Source organism: Aedes aegypti, chromosome 2, assembly GCF_002204515.2.
Source record: "Aedes aegypti strain LVP_AGWG chromosome 2, AaegL5.0 Primary Assembly, whole genome shotgun sequence".
NCBI classification, from domain to species: Eukaryota; Metazoa; Arthropoda; class Insecta; order Diptera; family Culicidae; genus Aedes; species Aedes aegypti.
In genome coordinates, this window is record NC_035108.1 from 274,382,659 (window position 1) to 274,403,042 (window position 20,384).

Here is a 20,384-nt window from a genome sequence, read left to right on the forward strand (position 1 = left end):
TATACACGTTACATGTCACCTACACTGCTTAAAGAGTGCTGGTGGAAAATATAAACAAAGATCAGCTGTTCCCAGCAAAATCAATCGGCAGTATTTTCCACCAGCAAATTTGCGCATGTGTTCGTGACACCGCTCGGCGAGAGCTCAATACTAAGTTGTATGTTTCTATAGATGATCTGATGGCGGGTGATGTGGTTTGGTACAAAAATAACAATCACATGTACAATGTACATCACCACGCACGCTTGGTTAAAGCCACATTTCTATTTGACGTAGATTCAGAATATGTAATAAACTGGATAATCCTAAACAAGCCAATTTTAGCACCAGTTCCATAGTAATAAAAATTGTGGCAAAAAATCAGCCGAGAGTCTATTACGGTAGCGCAATAACTTTTCTAAACTGAACTCAAGAGAAAAGGACGCAGCCAAATAGAAAACATTATGACCAATTTTGATTTAGAAATGCCACTGTTTCACGACTTTCCCGCGGCCGTATTAGGCTAACGTAGCGTACATCAGTCAGTCGCTCAGGCAAAACAAAAATTTTTTCGCGACAAATTTCCAATCGAAAACAAAACTGCAAAATAGTTCCGTAAACGCAGTGATTTTGTGGCATAATACGTAGTTAAATATCTAACGGATAAATCTTAACCAGTGCTTAGACATGGCCATTTCGCAATCCGCTCTTCGGAACCAGCTTGCCGCCCTAACAAACTTTTCCGGAATACACAAGGAGCAAGCCGACAAGTATCGGGGACTGCTGGACCAGATTCTGCTTAATACCGGGAATGAGTTGGTGGACACCCTAAAACTCTTTATTGAAGCAAGTAAGTATTGTTAAGAATGCCGCCGTCCCGGAAGCGATAATAACTAAATCAATGAAATTCTTACATTGCAGTTGTGAACGAACATGTCAGTTTGGTTATCTCCCGGCAAATCCTGTCCGACGTTAGCACCCATCTAGCCAAACTCCCGGACGACATCTCGAAGGCGGTGTCGCATTTCACACTGGACAAGGTGCAGCCCCGTGTGATTTCCTTCGAGGAACAGGTGGCTTCGATCCGGCAGCATCTAGCTGGGATCTACGAACGTAACCAGAACTGGAAGGAAGCCGCCAACGTACTCGGCGGGATTCCGCTCGAGACCGGTCAAAAGTAAGTGTCCATTGATATATAGGGCTGGGAGCAAGTCTGTTTAGTGACTTGGTCACTGCTTCTTAATGCAAGTCTTTATTTTCAACTGATGTTTTTTTCAACCAAAGTAATCTTAAAAAATCTTCTAGAAAGACTTTTTGAACATTTCTCAGCAGTTCAGGAATTCTGATTTTCAGGAATTCAGGAAGTTTCATCAGAGATTGCTTTTAAATTTCCCTAGAAATATTTGCAGGAATTTTTGAGGAATCACTCCAAAAAATTGTCACTGAAAGAATTTGTGGATATGTATATTCTTTGAGGGGTTCATTTGTAAATTTATCAAATAATTTTTGAAAGACTTCCTGAAGACATCTTAGGAGGAATCTCTGTAGTAGGGAAGTGTTGACCAGACTCATTTCCCCGAAATTCGAATTGTGAAGCCATGAACTGTTATAACTGTGCGTTGTATTCCTGAGATGGAGGGGGAGGTGGTTGTGCTTGAGTGTTGCACATGGGATCCGACAGTTTCGATCTCGGTGGGCCGCAATTCAAGTTTCGGTGAAATGATTCGCACTCACTCACTCATTCAATTCATTTCACCGAAACTTGAATTGTGGCTCTCTGGGATCAAAATTGATCGATTTTGTGTGCAGTACTCAAGCTTAACCATCTGCTTTTCTATCTTATGAGGATAGAGCATGGTTGTAGTAGTTCGTGGCTTCGTAGTTCGGAAAATGTTATTTTCGGGGAAATGAATCTGAACAACACTGGTAGGGATAGGCAAGAAGGGTGAGCACCTCTTGTTTGTGACGTTCTTATCGAAGGTTTTCTATATTTTTTGGGATTCCTATCAATTACAATAGGATTTATTTCAATCTTTTCGTGCGGGTGCTCATCTTGCCCGGAGCATTTTAACCGACTATGAAACAGATATGTTTTAACTTTCCTTAGTCCCTAACAAAATGTTACAAATTACGTTTTCGATTCGAAAATTCAAACAGCTCGCAAAAATCAGTGTGTTGATCTATTTCAGTTCTGTTGAGCTTGAATTGAGTTTCAGAAACTCTCCAGGTCATTTATCTATACTGGAACTAGAAGAGTCACAGGGATTCAAAATCATGAAGACAGCCGTCGCATGCCTACTTTTGATGCTAAAACTTAGTGGTCCCATATGACGGGTTTCCCGGTGATCATTCCGGTGCTCCAAAAGCACCATAATATCCATCCATTCATCCTTTTGGCAAACTAAATCCAAACATAAAAAAATGGATACAATTTATTTGGTTTTGGGCTAGGACAGGACGTGACAGCTCAACTAAGACTGCCCCGTTGTTTTTCAGTCGATAACCTTGACGATACAGAAGCCAGTGTTACCAGTATCCTATTAATGCAAATCTTGTGAACAAATTCAAATATAAAGGATCAAAATTTGATTGTTTTCTTTACGCTTCATTGATTTAGTGCAATAGAGGATGCTATATCTAAAAAAATCAGGTTTATATTCAAAACCGACAGTATTTTTAGCGAGAATGGACATAATTTCCATTGAATTTGTCTCAATAAGGAATTTTAAATTTAATTTAAAATTCTAGGAGCACATGTTTTGAGCTTAACATCTAATATAAATAGATTTGAAACGAAAAGTTTCATGAAAAATTTTCAAACTTTTGATAAAAACTATCTATGAACTAGCAACACGGCCGGACTAGCAACAAAGTGCCCTGTTGCAATCCAACTCAACGATGTGAAGGTAGGCCTTTGCCAAAACGACCAATGGGAAGTGGTCTTTTCTGACAGGCAATTGGTTTCATTTTTGTACTTTGACCTGTCACGTCTTGTCTTAGGTTTTGGGGCATAAATCCGAGTAATTTCATCGAGAACGCAGCAGAACGTATGAAAGTGAATCACCGAATGCTCCCGGAGTTTAACGTTGAAATTCGTGTTTTTTTGTAATATTTTACGGCCGTTTGCAACTGGCTTGTGAGTTTATTCCGGATAAAGTTTGTCTCTGAAATTTTGATTCGGGCTCTATCGCACGTACTTCGCCACCCAGTGTTGATTCGTGTTCAAAATAATCGGTAACAGATCGCAAAAAGAAGAAATTAGATGCAACAAATACCGCGTTCTATCACTCAACTTGTTGGAGAAAAGTGCTTAAATGTGAATCAAAACCGTCGTGAAATTCAAGACATTGAAAAAATGGTTTTTGTGTTGTGGAATGACGGACGAATGCGCGGCAGAGGTGAAAGGGGAAGAAAAGTCGATCCCAAGGCTGGTTGAGTCGAAGGTTCCCATGGTGACGGCAATGCCGCCTTATATGGCCTTATATTGTTCTGATTATGATTCTTACTAAATTTACTAAATACGTGCCAGTTTTGAAGAAAACAGTTTGTTTGCATTATCATTATCAATTTGATAATGGTAATGCATACATGCGGGTCTTATTGTTAGTGGAGATGACTTCTGAATGGATGTGTCTCTCCAGCCATTCTGAAATGGGTCACTGGATCTGCAATAGAGCTATCAGCTTCTAACTCCTGGACTGCAGCTTTTTGCAAAAGGATTGCAGAAAGATTTTTTCCATAATATCACTGCCGGACAGTGGGTGTTAGTTGGATCACACACACACACACACACACACACACACACACACACACACACACACACACACACACACACACACACACACACACACACACACACACACACACACACACACACACACACACACACACACACACACACACACACACACACACACACACACACACACACACACACACAGCAACTGAAAAAAAAAAAAAAAACACAGCAACCGAAAAGTGGTGCAAAAGGCTGAGATTACAGTGGGAGAACACACCATAGCCTCAAAGCGGGAGCTAAAACACCTCGGCGTAATGATCGACGATCGGCTGAACTTTAACTGCCATGTCGATTATGCGTGCGAGAAAGCAGCGAGGGCAGCCACGGCGCTGTCCAGGATCATGCCGAATAACTCGGCGATTTGCAGCAGTAAGCGGAGGCTATTGTCTAGCGTGGCTACGTCGATCCTGAGGTACGCTAGCCCGGCGTGGGGAACCGCAATGAAGACGAAGAGGAACCGAGTCAAGCTTAGCAGCACGTATAGGCTGATGGCCATGCGGGTAGCGAGCGCCTACCGAACCATATCTTCGGAGGCAGTATGCGTGATTGCCGGAATGGTCCCTATCAGCTACGTTTTGGAAGAGGATAAGGAGTGCTACGAAGCTAGTAGTACTAGAGGAGCCCGGAAGATTGCCCGAGCCGACACGATGGTGAAATGGCAACGCGAGTGGGATACCGCTGAGAAGGGAAGGTGGACTTATCGCCTTATTCCAAATCTGGCGAAATGGGTGAGCAGATCCCATGGAGAAGTCAACTTCCACTTGACGCAGTTCTTGTCAGGTCACGGCTGCTTCAAGAAATATCTGCACAGGTTCGGCCACGCAGAGTCGCCGCTCTGCGCTGAGTGCCCAGTCGTAGAGGAGTCGCCGGAACACGTCATTTTCGAGTGTCCACGTTTTGCTGCGGAACGTAGCGAAATGACAGCGGTCTGTGGTGCTGACGTAACCGTAGACAACGTAGTGGATAGAATGTGTAGCGATGAGGTGATGTGGAACGCGGTGAACATGGCGGTGACGAAAATAATGTCATTGCTTCAGCGGAAGTGGAGGGAGGAACAAGCCGGTGAACCGGAAGTCAGTCTCCAACCGGAATCGCCGAACCGACCTCGGCATCCAACCGGTAGGTAGGCTTGATCCACCGTCGGGGACAAGACCGAGTAGATCGCGGAAAAGCACCGGAAATTGTAGGCTTCGTGGCCGTGCGGTTAGCGGCGTCAGTCGTTTAGGCATATTGTGCCATGAAGTGTGGGTTCGATTCCCACTCCAGTCGGTGGAAACTTTTCGTCAAACGAAAAATTCATCATTGGGCTACTGGGTGTTTCGTGTTGTCCGTTGCCTAATGTTTGTGATTGTTCAGTCTGTGCAGCCTTGAGCTGAAGACGGTGTAAATTGTCTTGCCAAATTGGTCGTCAGGGCACCTGTGAACCGGAAGTCATCCACCAACCGGAATCGCAGGATCGACCTTGGCACCTATCCGGGCAGCATCGGTACCGGAAGAACTTCCACCTCCGGGGAAGTCTTCGTCGGGGTAGGGTAAATTCACCGCTGGGGACTATCCGAATAGTGCGCGAGAACCTGGAGTGCTAAATGGCATGCGTCCAGCACCGAGAGAACTTCCTTCGTCAGGGAGTTTCTGGCACCCATGGTATCGTGAGCCGAATGGCTGAATATGGCATGTTTAGATCACAAACTAGGAATACTAACAAATTATTAATGGGAGCCGAAGGGCTCAGCATGGCATGGATTAGGAACTAACAAATTAATGATGGAGCCGAAGGGCTTAATGAAGGGTGCGCGTAGCATGTGTCGCCTCTTCTTCGAAGTAATACCGCAAGGTGGTGCCGGAGAAGAATTCTTTACGGTGACGGTGTACCTAGGAGACTGTTTTTTAGTGGGTAGGCGCCCCATTGCGAATCCCACACAGTGCCAAACCATACACTGTGGCATGAGCATGAACAAATACAGGCCAGTCTTGAGAAGATTTTTTTAACTCCTAGAGATGCATGAAAAAAAAAAAAAAAAAACACACACACACACACACACACACACACACACACACACACACATAAATCCAAGTATTTCATCGAATTGTCCAGATTGCCTACCTTCCGGGAAACCTGGAACCGGTTCCGCATGGACTATACTGGACCGAATTTTTCAGGGGATATGCGCTGGTAATTTGTTCAACCGAATAGTACCGATGTGAATTACATATACAAAACAGTGTTGGGAACTGACTTTACTTTTTCTCAGTGCACGTGAATATTTATTCAACAATATGAGGACGGTTTAGATTATTTGTTTAGTTACGAAACTACAGGTTGTCAAAGTAAGGGTCTCTAACCAATACCCAAATTGCCGTTTCTGTAGTGAAACGTGCGAAACCTCTCAACACCTTCTCTGCTCCTGCAGTGCACATATACAACAAAGGTCCAAAATATTTGACAAGCCCTTTCTGGAGCCGGCCGATATTTGGAACGCATCCCCAAGGGAAGTGGTCGGCTTTATCAGGTTGATCGTACCAGATTGGGGGATTCACAATGCTGCAACTTAGGACTTCTGCCCATCGATGGCAGATGGGTAAAAGTCCAGTCACCGCGCAAAGTATTCCGGTGGCGTTCTCGCCACTGAGGGTCTTTGTAAAAGCAAAAGGGTATATACAATAGTTCTAAAAAAAGTACGTAGAAGAAAAAAAAGGGTCTCTAAAGGGACTTTTTTCATATGTAGCAGGCTCCCGGTAGCCACAGTGACCAAATCCGGATCTCCAAGAGGGTTTCTGAAATTAGACATATGTGCCTTTTATTTAAGCCCAACAGAACTAAATTCGGTCAACACACTGATTTTTGCAAGCTGTTTGAATTTTCGGGTCGTAAACGACCCTAAGTCACAATTTGTAACTTTTTTTTATGGAAGCTCCCCTAGGGGTCATTCAAAACTTTTGTTTTTGCAAAAATAAAATTTCTCACAAAAAAGTAATTGTCAGAAGATTTTAAATTGGTATCTTATTTCAATCAAAAGTTACATCAAGGCGTCGATAAGCGCGTGGTGTACACACGGGCCTATCAATCGCAAGGTTCTTAGTTCGATTCCAAGTTGCCGCGAAAACATTTTCTGTTTTCAAATGTTGGTTTCATTAGGCAAATCTATGAATTTCAACCCGATTTCTCGTGGCGAATTTTCATAAGGGGTTCCTATGTATTTTGATAGACTATTTGCCTCAGTGAAGGGTTAACCTTTTGGCCGTCGCGCGGTTTGCCACCGTCAGAACGACCACGCTGCTGTTGTGAACGAAAAGCGAGGTTTTTTTTCAACAATGTTGTACAAAATACAACAGCGCGACGACTGAAGTGTTAAAAGGACAAAAGGTGGGGAGACATAAATTCTAATGGACAAATGATCGAAAATGGTTTGCATGGTGAGATTTTTTTCTTTCATTGTAAAAGAATTTTCGATCTTTTGTCCCTTGTTTTGTTTACAATAGAATTGATTTTAATATTAAGGCTCTATGTGATTTCGGCATTTGTGGAAGTCCCTTGAAAGAATTTCTGAAAATCATAAAAACATACAGTAACATGAACCATAATACTTGTGAAGTTACGAGGCATTTTAAAAATACTCTTTCTTATACCGTAAAATGGGGTGTTAAGGACTCGTGGGGTTTTAAGGGATCGAACTTCTCAATCAAGTTCGACAAATCACAGAAATTTAGAAAGTCGATATATAAGTAATCTGAAATGCTCGATTTGTTCAGAGGATTGTGAACTGCATTATGTAAAAGGAGCCGTCTATTAATATGAAGTATTGTGGCTTCTAGAAATTGAAAACCTATCAAAACATTTTTTTTTTTGAATTTTATGGTCTAAATACATTTATCTTCAAAACCATGAACTATATTTGAGAAAAATTCGCGAGTAAGGTAGAAGATAAGGAAATTTAATTGAGATCATAGTACAGACAAAAACTTCTTAAAATTATGTCTGGATTTCGATTTTTAGAAACTTTTATGAAAAAAGTCTCGTTTTGAAAATAAGTGGGGTGTTAAGGAATTATCTATTCTAACTTTTCTAAGTAACTTAACTCATTAAATTTATGCCGTAATATATTTCAATATAGTTTTGAGTTGTTCCGTGAAGTTGAACTGCAATGTAAAGTTATTTCTTTACTTATTTCAAAATTTGGTAAAATTGGTATGTAAAATGTAGATAAAAACTGATTAATGTGAATATGGGTTTTTCATGATACTATTTTCAAAAGTTGTTCACATAGGTGAAAAGTTTGCATATATGAATGATGGAATGATTATCTCATTTGAGATGGTTTTAGAGCTATTAATTCTTTTAAGCATTTCCTAAGTCCTAGATAAACAACTATAATATATGGTTATTTCCGAGCTATTTTTGGAAAATATATTGTGTGCGGTATAGTGTGAGCGATTTCAACTCTATATTGGAAACTTTTCGTAAGGATTTTTCCCGATCATGCCACTGGGTGTTACATGCAAATCCGTTATTTGGTGCAGAGTTGCTCGCTGTCACTATCAACGCTCAACATTTGCTGATTTGTACAGGCCAACTGCGATACAATTCGGATCATTCCATATCACATCAACATCATGCTGTTTACTCCATCACCAGTGCATTGATGGCGATAGGATATCACTATGGATATCACTGATGGGTTAACTTTGGCCTTAACACTTCAGTCGTCGCGCTGTTGTATTTTGTACAACAGTGGTGAAAAAACCTCGCTTTTCGTACACAGCATCAGCGTGGTGGTTCTGACGGTGGCAAACCGCGCGACGACTGAAGGGTTAAATTAGGCAAATAAAATAGCAATTTATCAGTATGATTTTTTTTACATCACTCTGATTTAGTGTGATGCTTTATTTCAAAGACAAATTGGACACTTACCCTATTCACACTTAAAGCTTGTTGAAATTCACCTTCTTTTGACAAGTCATAACAAGATTGCTCTTCACTGTTCTAGGATACGAATACTGCATATAAGTATAAAAATCTTTTCAAGACAATTGTGCGATGCACTGATAGCTTGCTTGAAAATAGAATCAATAGGTATGAGAGATTTAGCAGTTAAAATAAAACGGTTAGCGTTTCAGGAGTTCCAACTTAAATTATATTGAAGTAATATCATCTTTAAATTGAATAAGACCTTTAGAGTTGAAGAGACACATCAACGATATTGACCAAAATATTGCTGTGTGCGTTTGAAATGCAAATATCAAATGCGGGAACACCAAACGCGGTAAGATTTTTAACAAGGAAGGCGAAGTCAAAAGTTGATTTTCTATTCTGGGTTGGCGGTGATATTGATCATGGTTGCTAAGTATCCTTTGGTTACTTTGTGTTGCCGCATTCGAAGCCCAGTTAGACTGCGTTTGCACGTCAAACGCAAACAGCAATAATTTTTTTTTTGCTGTTGGCAAAATATAGTTTTATATACAAAGATCAAATTCCTTAACACCCCATTTTGCATTTTCGTCAAAAATCACACATTTTTATGATTATCTCAGAAATCTGCCATAGAATCGTCTTCATTGTAATTGGCTTTTGATATACACGCCGGGAAAATGCTAGGACTGTATTTTGTTCAATTATATAGGCATACTAGAAGTTGCTCGAATTTTAAGTGGATTTTTTTTTTCATCCCTTAACACCCCATTTTACGGTACATATTCTTAGACTCTTAGAGGAATGTCCGGTCAGATTCTATAACTCTGAGGAAAGAAATATTTCGATTTCCTTATGAAATTTTACCAGAAGAAACAGGGTGTCTACTACCTGAAAAAAACCTGGGATAAGGGATTATTAGGGAATTTTATTCAACCTTGAAAAAAAAACCTGGAATTATCAGGGAATTTCGGCTATACTCAGGGCATTTATTCTGAAACAGTCCTTTTTGTTCTTTTTGTGATACCAAATATTTACAATCAAATTTTTTTCGGCTGCTTATTGAGATGTTCAGATCTTTTATTTTTTTAGTGTTTTTTATTTATTCAACCTAAAACATGCTTTGGCAAGGAAGCAGTACTTATTATCACTATTATTGCCACAAGTTTCCCACACAAATAAAGAAGCAGAAACAGGTCGCCTATGTTGCATAAATTATTGCTACACTTTTTTTTATTAAATTTAGGGGAGGGATTATTAGAGTATGTTTAAAACTACTAATTGAACTTTAACACTTCACTTTTTGCAAAAAATAAAATTACTAGTAAGGCGAGCAAATATATTTAAACTCTAACATGTTGCTTATCTTGACAGATAGGCCTATTTCGTCTGCGACTTACAGACTTCTTCAGTGTCGAGTGCAAGTCGAGCATGAGTTTCATAAAAAAAAAACCATTAGAAATCAGAGATCCTCGTAGAAATTAATCAAGGCATACAATGGGGGGCCAAAATGCGTACAACGAGAATTCAAAACGAGATAAATTTTCTGGAAAAGGTCACTAAAGTTCTTGTTTCCAAGGCAATCATTCAATACGAGCCCTGATTTCCCCAAGATATTATCTAAGCAAAAGTATAAAATATGCTCCATAGAAATATTCTTGGTACATCGCTGATGTTCTGGACTCAGATCACATAGACTATTTGTTATCATCTGACTTGTTGTCATTTGATTAACATGATTTAAATTACATAAAAATCACATTTTTTAAATTCTTATGTTTTTCATACGTTTGGAACAAACAGATAATAAGAAACTTTTTATTTTGAATTCATCGTTAGATTTGTTCAAGTGTTTCAAGGCCCAACCATCTATCTTTGAAAATAAATTTTAGGCATTTAAAACTAACTTTTCCTCAATCAATTTAAATTCATTTTATTTATTTGATTTTATAAGTTTCAGTATTTAACAATTATAACGGTTACCATGCCCACACAGTTACTAATCACCCACAGTTACGGATCACTTTTGCGTTCAACATCGGATAACTCGTTCAGGGGGCCCAGATAGATGTAGCGGTAAACGCGCAGCTATTCAGCATGATCATGCTGAGGGTCGTGGGTTCGAATTCCACTGGTCGAGGATCTTTTCGTAAAGGAAATTTTCTCGATTCCCAGGGCATAGAGTATCTTCGTACCTGCCACACGATATACACATGCAAAATGGTCAATCGGCAAAGAAAGCTTTCAGTTAATAACTGTGGAAGTGCTCATAAGAACACTAATCTGAGAAGCAGGCTTTGTCCCAGTTGGGACGAACACCAGAAAGAAGAAGAACTCGCTCAAAACATAAACGTTGACGTAAAACATATTTTTTGCCAAATCATACTATTTGTTTTCTATCATTTGAAATGTTAAGCAGAAATCAACCGCTAAATAGCGATGTTTTTGACAAATGTTTAGTTGGTACCGTAAGGACGCCATTCACCGCTCATGCTCCATTCACCGCTCATTGAATTATTTTGAAAAATCTTAACAAATTTTCGCAATAAAAGTCATCAACATCCCAAGTAACACAGGTAGTTATATATGAGTAAATAATTCAGGTTTTGAACACATTCCGTTGTATTTTTTTAGCAGTATTTACTTTATATCTAACGCTTGTAAAGCTAAAACAGCGCAAAAAATGGCGGCTTATATAACATCTTATAGGTCTGACAACTATTAATGATAACATACAATTGACGATTTATAAACATATTCTCAACATAATAAAGATGAGTTTATGAGCTGTGATGATCATTTGTTCTAATTAGGCTATTTTTCAGCACAAAATACTCACAAATCAAGTGTATATAGCGACATATTTCATTTGTTGTAATTGAGCTATTTAAAAGTGAAAACCAAATATATATGACACAATATGATCAGTTTATAATGCAGGCAAATGTTTTGGTTGTTATGACGTTATTTGTACGTTATATAACTTAAAAGACACACTTGTATCACAAAATATCTGATCAGAATGTCCAATGTCTAAATACATGCAAAACAAAAGAACTAACAGAAAAATAAAAACAAAATTGTCTTAAAAAACATGGCTATAAGAACCTGAAAAATGTTAAGAAATAATTGAAATTTGATTATCATTAAGATGAAAAAAAATGAAAATGGATCATATCTAGTGGCATTTGGGAAGTTTAATATGCGATTCAAAATTTATAGTGAAACTTTCATTTTCACTCATATATTTTTCATGGGCTATTATAATAATCCATGTATGTAATACAAATCCTTCAAATTTGTGCTGTTTTGTGGAATTCGCTCCAATTCTCGCTAGGAAAATATTATGGCTGATTGTTAGTTGAGCCTACAGCACCGTCCGAAAATATTCGAACGATTCAATTATTTTTTCAAACTTTATTATTGATCTGGTCACATTGCTCACACTCCAAATTGTTAGTCAATTTTGATATACTTCATGTCAAGATTGCGCAATTAATGAAATTGAATCTTGATTTCTAACCAAATTAATCTGGTTAATATGATTTATATGCGGCTTTATGCTAAGGTGATTCAAATTTTCGATCGGTACTGTAATCTGGATTATTAATTTGACAAAATGTGAAATGTTTTTGTTTTGATTCGTAAATAAGTTTAAATAACGTTGTAATAATGTCTAAAGTGCATCTTAACTACAGGTTCTTGATTATCTTCTAATAACGTTTGAAATACATCTTGAGAACATATTTTCAACATACTCTAAAAAAATCCTTTTGTTTTTGTTTTTTCGATAAAAGTTATAACACCCAAATAACTTAAATATAGCTTATTGCTAAGTGGATAGATTTTCATCTGTCAAACGTTAAACATCGGTTTACGAATGTCAACATTGTAAAATTTGCAGTAATGGTGACGGACATAACTCGCGCTGTAGTATTTTTTTTATTCAGATAGTATTCATAAATTTGAAGCCTATTCGACTACAATGATTGTAGCCCACATAGAGGAAAAAGTTGCTTTATGAGCATGAGCATGAGCGTAGATGACCGCACAATTCGTAGTTGCTACTCCGTGATTGACCAGAGCAATCGTAGTTGCACAGGGATGTAATGAATGGGGCTTGGGTTTAGCTTACCATTCCTCAATGTGCACAAATCGAGAGCTCAAATTTACAAAGGAAAAAGTAGCTTTATATTATTAAATACTAGTGAAAAATTTATCATTGGGATATTGTGTTTCCAGCAACAAGTGCAAGTTTGAAATTATGTTGATTCCGGTGACAAACAGGTGCCCGTTGTATACAATACGCTCGGAACTATGTGATGTGCCAATCACGGTGCTAAAATATTCGGGAAGTGACGCTTTTAGCGTATATTTTTCTAGACAGATGTAGCAAAATTCATAAATTATATCTCTAAAACATCCAATCCAAGTAGAAGAGGCAAACGAAGTTGGCAGAATTTGAGTTCACCGTGAAACATATTTATTTTGCCTATTCGCTGTACTCTTTGCGACCACATCTCTTTCACTCTTTGAAGGGTTTTCGTTCTGTTTTTGGCAGTTTCTGAGTGTTTTATACCCTTACCATTGATATCAACAAACCGATTGATTTTGTTTGTCATTATAAAGTTATATATATGAGTGCTTTGTGAAGCCCAAGCAGGACAGTTCGGTTTTGCGTCGTCCGATTGATTTTGGTGACGGATTCGCGCGTTTTTGTTGCCGGAGAATTTTTTTCCCCGTTTTGGAGCGTCTTGCTGGGTAGTGCTTCGTGAAGCCCAAGCAGGACAGTTCGGTTTTGCGTCGTCCGATTGATTTTGCTGGCGGATTCGCGCGTTTTCGTTGCCGGAGAATTTTTTTTTTCCCCCTGTTTGGAGCGTCTTGCTGGGTAGTGCTTTGTGAAGCCCAAGCAGGACAGTTCGGTTTTGCGTCGTCCGATTGATTTTGCTGGCGGATTCGCGCGTTTTCGTTGCCGGAGAATTTTTTTCCTCCTGTTTTGGAGCGTCTTGCTGGGTAGTGCTTTGTGAAGCCCAAGCAGGACAGTTCGGTTTTGCGTCGTCCGATTGATTTTGGTGACGGATTCGCGCGTTTTTGTTGCCGGAGAATTTTTTTCCCCGTTTTGGAGCGTCTTGCTGGGTAGTGCTTCGTGAAGCCCAAGCAGGACAGTTCGGTTTTGCGTCGTCCGATTGATTTTGCTGGCGGATTCGCGCGTTTTCGTTGCCGGAGATTTTTTTTCCTCCTGTTTTGGAGCGTCTTGCTGGGTAGTGCTTCGTGAAGCCCAAGCAGGACAGTTCGGTTTTGCGTCGTCCGATTGATTTTGGTGACGGATTCGCGCGTTTTTGTTGCCGGAGAATTTTTTTCCCCGTTTTGGAGCGTCTTGCTGGGTAGTGCTTCGTGAAGCCCAAGCAGGACAGTTCGGTTTTGCGTCGTCCGATTGATTTTGCTGACGGATTCGCGCGTGTTTTCGTCGCCGGAGATTTTTTTTTTCACCTGTTTTGGAGCGTCTTGCTGGGTACGTATTTGGGAAGGCCCAAGCAAGACGGTTTATTTTCGGGACGCCAAGAAGTTTTGCTGTCAGTGTCAGTTTTGTGTTCAGTCGAGAATGGATTACCAACTGGTGAGTTCGTTTCATGCTTATGATAATACATATTTTCTTGAAAGCGTAACTTTTATGTAATATTAAAACAAACTTTGTATGGTTCGTCACTATATGTGTCGGCATTATGCTTTTTTCTTATACAATTTGAATATACATATATTTTTCTCTTTTTTACATTATTAAAAATTATTTATTAAAAAAATCTTTTGAATTGTTCGACATTGTGAATGTTGACGTATTTTCTAAAACTTCTACCATATCGAGACAAAATGCACAGTAATACTCATATGTAATTTTCAAACAAACTATGTATGGTTCGTCACTACAAGTGTCGGCATTATTCCTGTTTCATATAAGTTAAAATATATACATGTAATTTTCAGTTTTCGTAATTAATAAAAACGTCTTTTGAATTGTTCGACATTATAGATGTTGATGTATTTTTCCAAAAACTTCTCGAGACAAAAATACAAAACTAGCTTTAAATACAAGTCGTATATTTTCCCCTTGTCCATGGATCGCATCACCGACCAGAGGTGACTCCCAGATCTTTTCCTCCCTCACTAATAAACACCCTTCCCGTGGTGATTGTGGAGATGCAGAGGTATTCTCGGTCTCTAGAAGCAACAATCATTACACCCTAACATTCCTTCCCCATCCCAACTGACTGTAAGGACTTGGCCGGCGCCGTTATTGATCAATAATATTAGATCTGCTAAAATTGCACTTCGAGAGTAAGCGGAAACTCCCATCCCTTATTCATTTGGATCGTAGTGCAATTCTTACCAGTTCCGATCAATCACGGAGTAGCAACCATTGACATGTACAGTCAGTCTATGCTATGCTATGCTATGCTATAAAGTTATATATATGTTTGTAGAGCGTTAAATTAACCAGGGCCGCTTGTCACTTTTGGATTAACTGTTTTAAGGTGATTTGTTTTCCGATAGCTATTTTTTAGCTGTTATATAGCACAAGATGTTATGATTTCACCATTTTAACACTTATATGACAATATCTGCTATCTGTTATTCGAAAAGATGTTTTCGGTGTTACTTGGGCAACTTCTTTCCTGCAAAAACAAATGATTTATTTTGCGTTTAGCGCAAAAAGTTTTGAAAAATATCGAAAAACCGATTTTTGACAGAATTTAATGTGTTCAAATGCTGTTAAATGAGCGGTGAATGGCGTCTTTACGGTACCACACAGCTATCACTATATATGGTCGTTTTCTTAAGAAGTGCCGGCATTAATAAGCTCCCACGGTGGTAAAATTCAAATGTTATAGCGTAAAAAATGCTCATTCGCTTATATTTAGTATGAATTCATCTTTGGAAAACATTTTTCGTGATTGTTGATTCTAAATATTGAGTATTAGCAGTTCTAACTAGTGACCCATAATATGGGTCAGCAAATGATTGTTTACCACGGTTATGGATCACTTCCAATGAATGTAGATTTTTGCAATTTTAAAGCATTGCTCGCACGACTAACGTGTAAATCCATTCGTTTGCTCGGTAACAACAAGCTACACACTCGGTTACCAATGGCTTTTAGGGCGAGATAACAAGCTATGCGACATTGGATTCGATATTTTCATGCAATAGCACTAAGGATAAAACTCATAAAATATCAAGGCTTGTAAGTTTCATATTTTAGCGGACACAAATGGGTGAAAAACTTGGTGAGGAGCGAAATCAGTTCATGTCTCAGTTACTGCAATGCAGTATCACAAAAAGAGTCTCCAAAAAACATACACTCAAAATAATCCATACGTCATTGTTACGTGAAAACATAGGTGTTTTTTTTTCATCGCACTTTCCACGTAGCTCTTACGTTAATCATAGCTACACGCTACACGTAAGAGCTACGTGGATTTTCCGGTAGCCTTTACGAAGCGTTTTAATAGGACCTAGATGGTTTTGCATTAAATTTAACTGGAATAAAGACCAAACTTATCTCTAATAGGCTTTGGAAGAAAACTAATTCCGAATTGGAAAATGTAAACAGACCTAAAAGATTGTGATATTTTTATATTCAATCTGAGCATTGTGAATCCTGTTTCCCAAATGTTGTGAGTTTGTTCTGTCTTGTTGTAGTCTTCGCCTTCGGCGTGCTATAATTGATAGAGGTTATAAATCAGGTATAAAATATGAAATAATGCAGGGATTCTTCGGTATTCAAAGCATATTTACCTTGAAATCAATCTAACACAGGGTTTAAAGTTCAGCAGCTTCTGAAGTTCCTCAAAAATCAAGCGGGCGCCATCTTAGGATTTGCGCTCAACACCGAATGTACGCACAACATGCAGATGTCAAAATGAACTTAGGCACTTACGTGAATTTCACGTAAGTGCGATAGGTAACCTCAGTAACAATTACCGATTCACTATTTGATGGTTATGAATGGCTTAGTGATCTTTATCTTAGTAAGGTAAAGTGGAGGCAAAATGAATTTGGAATGATCTACGTGATTTTTCACGTAGCAATGACGTTTGGATTTTTTTGAGTGTAAAACATGAGCAGCAACTTATATAGAGATGAAATATGCTTTCAAACAAGCACAATTATCATGGTTGAATGGTCATAACAGGGTGTCTGAAAAGTGTAAACTACCTGAAAAGCCTCTTCAGGTTTTATTTATTAATTCATTCCTAATTCATTTTTCTACTGTCCATAAAAGGGCATTTTACCCTTGTTTCCAGCTCGTTCAACACGTTATGTTTTGCAATACTTAGTGACGCATTGTTAACTTTCGCCAAATTCTGCAATAGAAATGCATTGAGTTGAAAATCTCTTGATTTTGCGCACTGATCCACACGCAGAGAAAACAATTTTAAATATAAATGAATTCTGTATGATTTCAATAAAAAATATGTATTGTTTGCCGGCCTATAATTGGTTGTTATTGTTTCAACAACACTGCGAATTTGGTTCAACAATTTTTTTTTGTTGATTTTGACAACCGCGTACAAAACAGTTTGTCTCAAAAAATATATTTTTTGTCTCAAAAAATATATTTTTTGTTTCAAAAAATATAATTTTTGTTTTAACAAATAAACTTTTGTTTTAAAAAAGTATGATTTTTGTTTTTAAAAAATATGATTTTATAACAACAAATTTTTATATTTGAAATAAAAAAATTGTTTTTGAAACAACGCAATGTTATTTTTTGAATCAAAGATTATTTTATCCGTTTAAATAATAAATCCATTTGCATTATTTGACATTTCTATTAGTTTGAAACTTCGAAAATTTTAATTATTTTTCTAAAAAAACATTTCAAAGAAAAAAAGTTATTCAATCACATATTTCTGCATGTCTAACATTTCAAAGTGATTAGCTTCAATTGGCTTATTTGGCGTTCAGATTTTGCTGATGACTACTATATGGCTTAATGGAATATTGATAGACGGAATTACCTTCGCAATTCTTCAAACTTCAGTTCTGCAAATTTGTTTCCATTCACAATGTTTGTGGGTGGACTAAAACTAAGAAAGATTTTTATAAAAAATGGAAACACAATCGAAAAACAAAGAAAAAACTTACTTGTATACACCCGGTATGTTAGGCTCACAGTTATTTAACCCGTTTTCACTTCACAAAAGAAAAAAAAAACTTGGCCTTTCACATGTTCAATATTTGACATTAAGCAAAACTAAACATTAGGAACAACAAGAATTATCATTGACATGAATGCATGTTACATTCAAAGTAATGTAGATTATTGTTGGTTCAAAAATAATTAAAATTATTTCAATTCAGTACATCCATTTGTATTGAATTGCGTATCTTTTTTGAAAGAACAAACAATATTATTATTTTGAATAGCTGATAATTCTTTGCGTGATAGAGAAAAAATCAGTTTACAAAAAACCTTAGATCTAAATGTTTTCTTTTCGTCAATCATTTATGCATTTTGAAGGAGTTCTTGGATCTGGAATTATTTTTTTTTTAAATCAGGAAAAACATGGAAATATCAGAGCATTTCATTTCTGTGAATGAGTAGACACCCTGAGAAAATAATTAGCAAGATCAAGCTGAGGATCATGGGTTCAAATCCCTTTTACAAAAAAAAACTTTCTTTACTCCCCCGGGCATAGAGTATCTTTGTGTTTGCCCTACGAAGCATATGATTAAATCTAATAACTAAATACAAATAATCCCGTTACATAGTTCCATTATGTTCCCATTGCTCGCGACATTGCAGAGCTTTGCAAATTGTATCCTTGGCCAAGCTGCCGTCAAACTAATAGCTATATCAAAATACTGTTGCATATGAAAAGTGTTATGCATATCATAATTTCAGTTTTCTTAGTGTAGTAGTGTATTTGATAGTTGATATCTGTATTTTTTTTTACTATATATTTTATAATTTTTCAGACCATACTCATTGGACTACAAATTGGAAACGTATCTCAAAATCGCGCGCCTATACCTGGAGGACGAGGATCCGGTGCAGGCGGAAGCCTTCATCAACCGTGCGTCCATCCTTCAGGCGGACACGAAGGACGAAAAGCTGCAAATTCTCTACAAGGTCTGCTACGCTCGTGTTCTTGACTACCGCCGGAAGTTCATTGAAGCTGCCCAACGGTACAACGAGCTATCCTACCGTACCATCGTCGACGAAGGCGAACGTATGACTGCTTTGAAGAAAGCACTAATTTGCACTGTGTTGGCATCCGCTGGCCAGCAAAGATCTCGTATGTTAGCCACACTGTTCAAGGATGAACGCTGCCAGCACCTTCCGGCTTACTCTATCTTGGAAAAGATGTACCTGGATCGAATTATTCGTCGGTCGGAGCTGCAGGACTTCGAAGCGCTGCTCCAAGCTCACCAGAAGGCAAGCACTGTGGATGGCTCCACTATACTAGATCGCGCCGTTTTCGAGCACAATCTGCTATCGGCCAGCAAGCTGTACAACAACATCACCTTCGATGAGTTGGGCTCCTTGCTGGAAATTCCCCCGAATAAGGCTGAACGCATTGCCAGCCAGATGATTACCGAGGGTCGTATGAATGGCTACATTGACCAAATCGATGGAGTGGTCCACTTTGAAAGTGAGTTTCATGTACTGTTGTAATAGTTTCCAATTTAATTAGTCAACTTTCATTTATTATCTTCACAGCTCGCGAAATTTTGCCCCAATGGGACAAGCAAATCCAAAGCTTGTGCTACCAGGTGAATGGATTGATTGAAAAGATTAGCGCTGCCGAACCCGAATGGATCACGAAGGTAATGGATGAAGAAATGTGCACCTAAGGCGTCAGAGAGTTACGATACGAATACGATTTTTAAAGAATCCGGAATCACCTGTAAGCGTTTGATACGAATAATAACTTGAAGTGTAATCTGTTTGCTTCGGTTTGTCTGATTTCGGTGATGACAGTAACCATGTAGGGTAGAGGTTCTTGACGGGGTTTGATTGCAGGGGGTTTTTTAAAGAGCTAAATCTGCAATCAGATGCAGCTCAGGGAGTATGTGGACGCCGAACCAACGCCGACCCACTAAAACTAGCCCATGCACTGTTCTTGAGAAATTTTTGTTGAATTTCTCAAGTGGTGTGCAGAGTTCACAGACATTACCCTTGGCCTCAGACTCCCATCTCACCGGAACCACCTTACGGTATTTCTTCGGGAAGGGGCCAGCGCATTTAGCACAACACGTGTAGCAGAAGTAGCCTAGGCAAACTGCTTCTCCTAGCCGATTTAAACAAGGGACCAGCCTCAGCAGGGCTAATCCTCTGCAGCCAACTCTTGGTCGGCGCGCCAATGGATCATTAAAATAACCAAAACGGCCGCTATGGCAAGCATAGATAGCGCCACCGTAGCCTTGTGTGTTTGGCAGAACAGCAATGCTGTCACAATGTTAAATCCCATACAGTGGTGCCTTTGTGTTGATGCGGTGAGCACTGGCAAAAACTACCTTCAATGATCAATTCTAGCATAATGTGAGTGACAGCCATAGTTACTGCATTCCAGCACTCGGCATCCGTACACATTTTCTGGATTATATTGTCCCCTCCGCATGTAGCGAGCATGCGATCTCTCACAACAATGAAACGCGGGCAATCGGACACGACATGCTACGCTGTTCCTCCAC

The 20,384-nt window shown here is 38.7% G+C and overlaps 1 protein-coding gene across 1 annotated transcript; it reads left to right on the plus strand.

Moving 5' to 3' along the window:
* Positions 1 to 495: 495 nt before the first annotated feature.
* On the plus strand, positions 496 to 19,639 carry LOC5572643 (COP9 signalosome complex subunit 4). The gene is made up of 4 exons (XM_001654092.2): positions 496 to 829; positions 901 to 1,156; positions 18,666 to 19,342; positions 19,411 to 19,639. Exons 1-4 carry the CDS (start codon positions 667 to 669, stop codon positions 19,542 to 19,544), a joined length of 1,230 nt encoding a protein of 409 aa, XP_001654142.1. The 5' UTR covers positions 496 to 666; the 3' UTR covers positions 19,545 to 19,639.
* The last annotated feature ends 745 nt before the right edge of the window (positions 19,640 to 20,384 follow it).

Bases quoted from the DNA above. Each gene is read 5' to 3' on its own strand.
- LOC5572643 (XM_001654092.2), top strand. From the start codon at position 667: ATGGCCATTTCGCAATCCGCTCTTCGGAACCAGCTTGCCGCCCTAACA. The intron at 830-900 runs GTAAGTATTGTT...CTTACATTGCAG, and splicing joins AAAACTCTTTATTGAAGCAA to TTGTGAACGAACATGTCAGT. The intron at 19,343-19,410 runs GTGAGTTTCATG...TTATCTTCACAG, and splicing joins TGGAGTGGTCCACTTTGAAA to CTCGCGAAATTTTGCCCCAA.